This window comes from Anoplophora glabripennis, unplaced genomic scaffold, assembly GCF_000390285.2.
Source record: "Anoplophora glabripennis isolate ALB-LARVAE unplaced genomic scaffold, Agla_2.0 scaffold127, whole genome shotgun sequence".
Classification (NCBI taxonomy): domain Eukaryota; kingdom Metazoa; phylum Arthropoda; class Insecta; order Coleoptera; family Cerambycidae; genus Anoplophora; species Anoplophora glabripennis.
The window spans coordinates 187,042-192,272 of NW_019416291.1; the positions used below are offsets into that span (position 1 = coordinate 187,042).

At 38.7% G+C, this 5,231-nt stretch overlaps 1 protein-coding gene across 1 annotated transcript in view; it reads left to right on the forward strand.

The window, feature by feature from the left end:
* The first annotated feature begins 1,569 nt into the window (after nucleotides 1-1,569).
* The window catches only part of LOC108903605 (histone deacetylase 5), a 38,276-nt gene continuing 34,614 nt past the window's right edge, over nucleotides 1,570-5,231 (forward strand). Inside the window, exon 1 of the mRNA XM_018705835.2 lies at nucleotides 1,570-2,230. Within this exon, the coding sequence (XP_018561351.1) occupies nucleotides 1,881-2,230 (350 nt within the window). The 5' untranslated portion in view covers nucleotides 1,570-1,880. The remainder of the gene's footprint in view (nucleotides 2,231-5,231) is intronic.

A 5,231-nucleotide genomic window follows, 5' to 3' on the forward strand; every position in this document is an offset into this window, starting at 1 on the left:
CTACTTTAGAAATGGACGCAAGATTGATGGAATATGGAAGTATTCTATTGAGGAATGTTTCATAGAATTTCAAAATCAATTTCCCGGCGTTGTTGAGTACAAAATTTTTCAAAGTGCAGTTCAGCGTTGTGTTAATGTTTTTCGTGAAACGGGCAGTGTAACAAGAAAAGAAGGAAGCGGCCGACCTAAAAAGCGGACTGAAGAATTAAAAGAAAATGTCCAACAAATAATGGAAAATGCGCCAAGAACTTCTGTACGTGTTTTATCACAAATGGTGGGAGTATCAGTCGGTACCTGCCACACAGTGTTAAAAAAAGATTTGCGTTTGTTCTCCTATCGTTTAACTTGTCAGCAAGAACTTCATGAAGTTGATTTTCCGCGACGGGCTGTATTTTGTGAATGGTTTTTAAACAACTACGGTGAACTTCATAATATCACCTTTTTTTCTGATGAAGCCTGGTTTCATTTAAGTGGTTACGTAAACTCACAGAATATGAGAATGTGGTCTTCTGAAAAACCAGATAACTTTTTTGTCGAGGGCCCTCTACACGCTCAAAAAATTGGAGTTTGGTGTGCTCTCAATCGAAGGAGGATTTATGGACCTATTTTTTTTAATGGTACTCTTACTGCGCAAAGGTATAGAGAAGAAATTATCGCTCCTTTTGTTAACCAGCTGGAAGAAAACGAAATTACAAACTTTTACTTTCAACAAGATGGCGCAAGGGCACATACGGCAGGCGAGACGATGAATATGTTGAGGGAAGTTTTCCAAAATCGACTAATAAGTCTCAATGCTGAACATGAATTTCCACCGAGGTCATGTGATATTACGCCGTGTGATTTCTTTTTGTGGCCTTACCTTAAAAACACTATTTTTGAACTGCCTATTCCTGATTTAAACCATCTGCAGGCTCGACTTATAGACAAGATTCGTGAAATTAACAATACCCCGAGCATCTTAGAAAATGTCTTTAATTCTTTGAGGAACAGGTGTGAAAAGTGCTTGGAACAAGGAGGGGGACACTTTCAGCAGCTGCTTTAATTTATTGTTATAACAAGGAGGGGGACACTTTCCGCAGCTCCTTTAATTGTTTGTTATTGTTACCACGATTATTCTTTAAAATAAAGTTATATAGTCATTAACGTTATTGAAACTGACAGCTGCTATACAGCTCGTTGAGAAATGGGGTTAAGTTGGTCGCTATAAGCTACTCCCTACGTCCAATGTGTCAAAGCCACCTTCGACCACGTTTTTATTTGAACGCTCGTTACTATAGTTTTCAAAACAAAAACAATGCGTCAGCTATTACTCGAATAAAACGATAATAAGGACGATAGTTGATTCAGTTCTCAGTTGGATTAAGATAGATCATATTCTATCTGTCACTAGATTTTCTATTTTACGCCCAACATCGGCGCCTGCCCCAGCGCACGCCGCTGGAGCAACCGTATCAGCAATAATCAAAGTGAGAGGAAAAGTGAGCGCGTCCGAGCGGGAGAGGGAGAGCTTCAATTTTGCCCGTCGAACGAACGCGACCGGCCGCTTTTCGCTCCCACCGTCTCCGTCTCGTTGGTAACCGTGGAGGCGCTGCGTGCACCGCGTGGGGCTCGCTCGCCGTCGTCGTCGTCGTCGTCGTCGCCGTTGGACTGCTCCCGGCCGCCTTATCAATACGGGCGATCCGGCAACAGCGCCTCGTTCCGCGCTGCGGTGTGTTCCTATATTCAGCGTAACTTGCGACCGAAATGACCTCACACACAATTAATGAATTAATTCTGACAGTTGCTTTAGTTCGTAGCAGGACTGTTTAGTGGTGTAAGCGCGGGTGCAAGTGGTGTTTAGTGCCAGGTTAACATGGACAATACCGAAACCACGTAGGACCATGGCCGAGCAGCAGAGAGAAGCGCCTGAGCGGGAGCTAGAGCAGCAGATCCTGCAGATAAAGAAACAGCACCAACTCCAGCACCAGATCCTGATCCAGCACTTTCAGCAACAGCAGCAGCACCTCGCCGAGCAGCACGAGCAGCAGCTCCGGCAACACCTCAAGGAGTTCTGGGAGAGACAGAAGCAGCTGCAGGAGATCCGCAACAGGGAGCAGCTCGAGGCGCTCAGGAAGAAGGAGAAGCATGAGGAGAGCGCCGTGGCCTCGACGGAGGTCAAGCAGAAGCTGCAGGTCTTCCTGCGACAGCGGGCGTCGGGATGCAAGACGTCGCGCCCCGACAATTCGTGCTGGTAAGTGGATGAGTGTGGTTGAGGGTTGAGTACCTTACAAAGAGCGCCATCAGCTGATTCTTTGCAATCTTACCAACCGAATAAGTACACGTGCTGTTTGTAAACAATTGGTACTTTCTGCTGTTACTGTTTCCACGGCATCCCGTAACTATTTTCCTTTTGTGGAAGCTAAATTACAGCAACAATGACTTACATGCTTTACAAACAGCACCTACAATGATTACGTCGCTATCTGTAACCTATGTTTACCACACATCTCTGCAGAAACTACTTAATGTCTCGGATATTATAAATAGATTACTTATTTCTCTGTTCTGTTTTGGTTTTACCTAAAACTCGTTTTTCTGATTTTTCCACTTTAATTACTTAGGTTTGCTCAAATCGGAAACAATTAAATTTTTGTACTTTCCACTCAACGCAATTTTCTCTGAGCTATGTAACAAAAAAATAGTGTGGGTGGGTAATTTTGATTGATTCCGTGATAATATGCTTTTAATACGCAGTAATTGGGAATGATAAATAAACTGTAAGGCTGGTGCTTAAATTAAAAAATAATAAAGATAGCGTCATCGGTTAACGAGAAAAGGTGGCGGTTTCTATAAATAACGGTCGGTAACGTTAATTATTTTTGCATGATTCAACTATCGGGGAATTAAAAAAAAAACCTAATGGCACGAAAACATGAAAGACAACACAACACAACCTTCACCCGTCAAAAATGGTACATTTTGTTAAAGCGGCATTGATCGCAATCCCGATCGGAATTAGAAGACATGAACGTTACATTACAGGCATGGCAGTAATACATTTGACCTTGAAATTTATATTTTAGTTACTACTTATGGTGATAAGTACATGGTACTTTAGATACCATCGGGTTCAACAAGAAAAATGAGAGATCTAGAAAGAGTGATATTTCTTATAATCGGTGCAGTCACTAGAAATTACTGGTCTTAACTTATCTTAAATCGCAATGAAACCAATTGAATATCTTCCATATACCTATCCTGCTGAAAAACAGACATCATGCCGTACATATACAAAAGAACTATTTGGCTACAGCTTCATAGAAAGCGATAAAAGCGTTTCCAGCGATTTTGACTTCTACAACTTCTACGTTTAGTTTTTCGATTTTAGGGTAGCTATAATGAATGTATTCACAGAGTATCAGCCATATAAGGGCATTATTTTTAATTTTTGTTAAAATGTCGACGAGTAATTTTAAACTACAGAAATCAAACTCGCTCTTAAACGCTTCCAGTGCTCTTGTGTATGAGGCTACTGCGAATATAGTTCAGGTCAATTCCAGAAAATTTATGTATAAAAATATTATTTGTTTGCAAAGTCAAACTGTTGTTTTTTAATTGTAATTTGATGTCATTTTAATTTTTGATAACAATTACGTTACTGTAACATATTATACTTGGGAAATATGATATTCTAAGTGTTTACCAAAACAAACTTGCGATCATAACAAGCAAATAAGGATATTAAGGTCGGTTTATGAGGCATATTGATTTAAACTACACAAATATAGTGTCATATTTTATAAACGGTTTTTAATAGAAAAATAATTATCTACTAATCCGGTGATAAACGTATCTGGGTGCTTTGATTTCGTATCTCCCTCCAATAGTGAATTACACACACACACATGTATTCCGCGTAATAATTAATAAGATTTCAAGGTAAACTTAAAACGAATCATTACTGTAAAATATGTACCAAGTAGTGGCAATAAAAATAGATAATTTATTTTTATACGATATTTATAAATTGTTATCGTTGGCGAGCTTATCTTATTTAATTTCATTTTAATAAATGTACATATTCAAATAACAGAACGGGACGGTTTTTGTGAAAAACGAGATTATTTACCAAATACTGTCTACCGCGTTATACTGCCTACCCCAAGAATTGAAAGTTAAGCGTTTAATTAATTTAATTATGATTATGAGGACGAGGTTTTGGCAAGACACCACCAATTAATTCATTTAAGCGACTTACCTACCTGTTAATGTTTTGATCATTCTTCATGGGTCCAACTGACAGCTGCTAAACAAATAAAATAAGCCGGGTAAGGCGGTTCAAAGTATTTTTAAATAATAAACCACAAATACTGCAATGTATTACTCACAGGACCGTTCTAAATAAAAAATATTGCTCATAATCGAGGTCATAAAGCAAGGTCGGTGGAACTGAACGGGCAGGTGAGGACGATGCCAAAATTTCGAAATTTCGCGGACACTTTTTTTTTAATTTGTCCGTTAGTGAATGTGTTAAAATGTAACGGCGACGTTACTTGCTCCCTCGTGCAGGATATTCCGGATAGTTCATCCCAACCCACACTATAGTTTGGACTCTTCCTGTTGCAATAACTGCATTAAATTGCCACACTGCAACTTGCCTCCCGTATTGCAGAGTGACGGGTCAATTGCTTGCCACCACATACAGGGTGGTCGTCAAGCACGTTCCCACTGTGACTGTACGAATAATTGCCATTATAAGAAATATTATCTAAAATATTTTAGCAGAACAAAAGAACCGTGTTGTTTATTAAGACTTAATAAAAAAATGTGCAATTACATTGCAAATGAAATACAGGCTGTCTCTTAAAAAAAGCCGCAAGCCATAACTGTGTTATTTATAATCTGATTTCAAAAAACAAAAAAAATTTTTTGGAAAGCGATAGCCAACTGATAAAGTGAGCCTGTTGGGGCGTATTTATTATTATTATTATTATTTTGAAAAGCGATAAACTTTTTTTTCAAATGACAATATACAGGGTGGTCCCGAGGTAATGGGCCAAAATTCATGGGTAGATTCCCTAAGCAAAAATATTGCGATTTAGCTGAACTTACCTTAGTCTAAAAGTTGATAGTTAAAGAGATACAGGGTGTTAAATGTAAAATATTAAAATAAGTTTTTTTTATTTATTCCTTAACAAATGCAAATATCCACATAAAATTTTGGGGTTTGGGGTTCTTTGGTTAGAGGAATT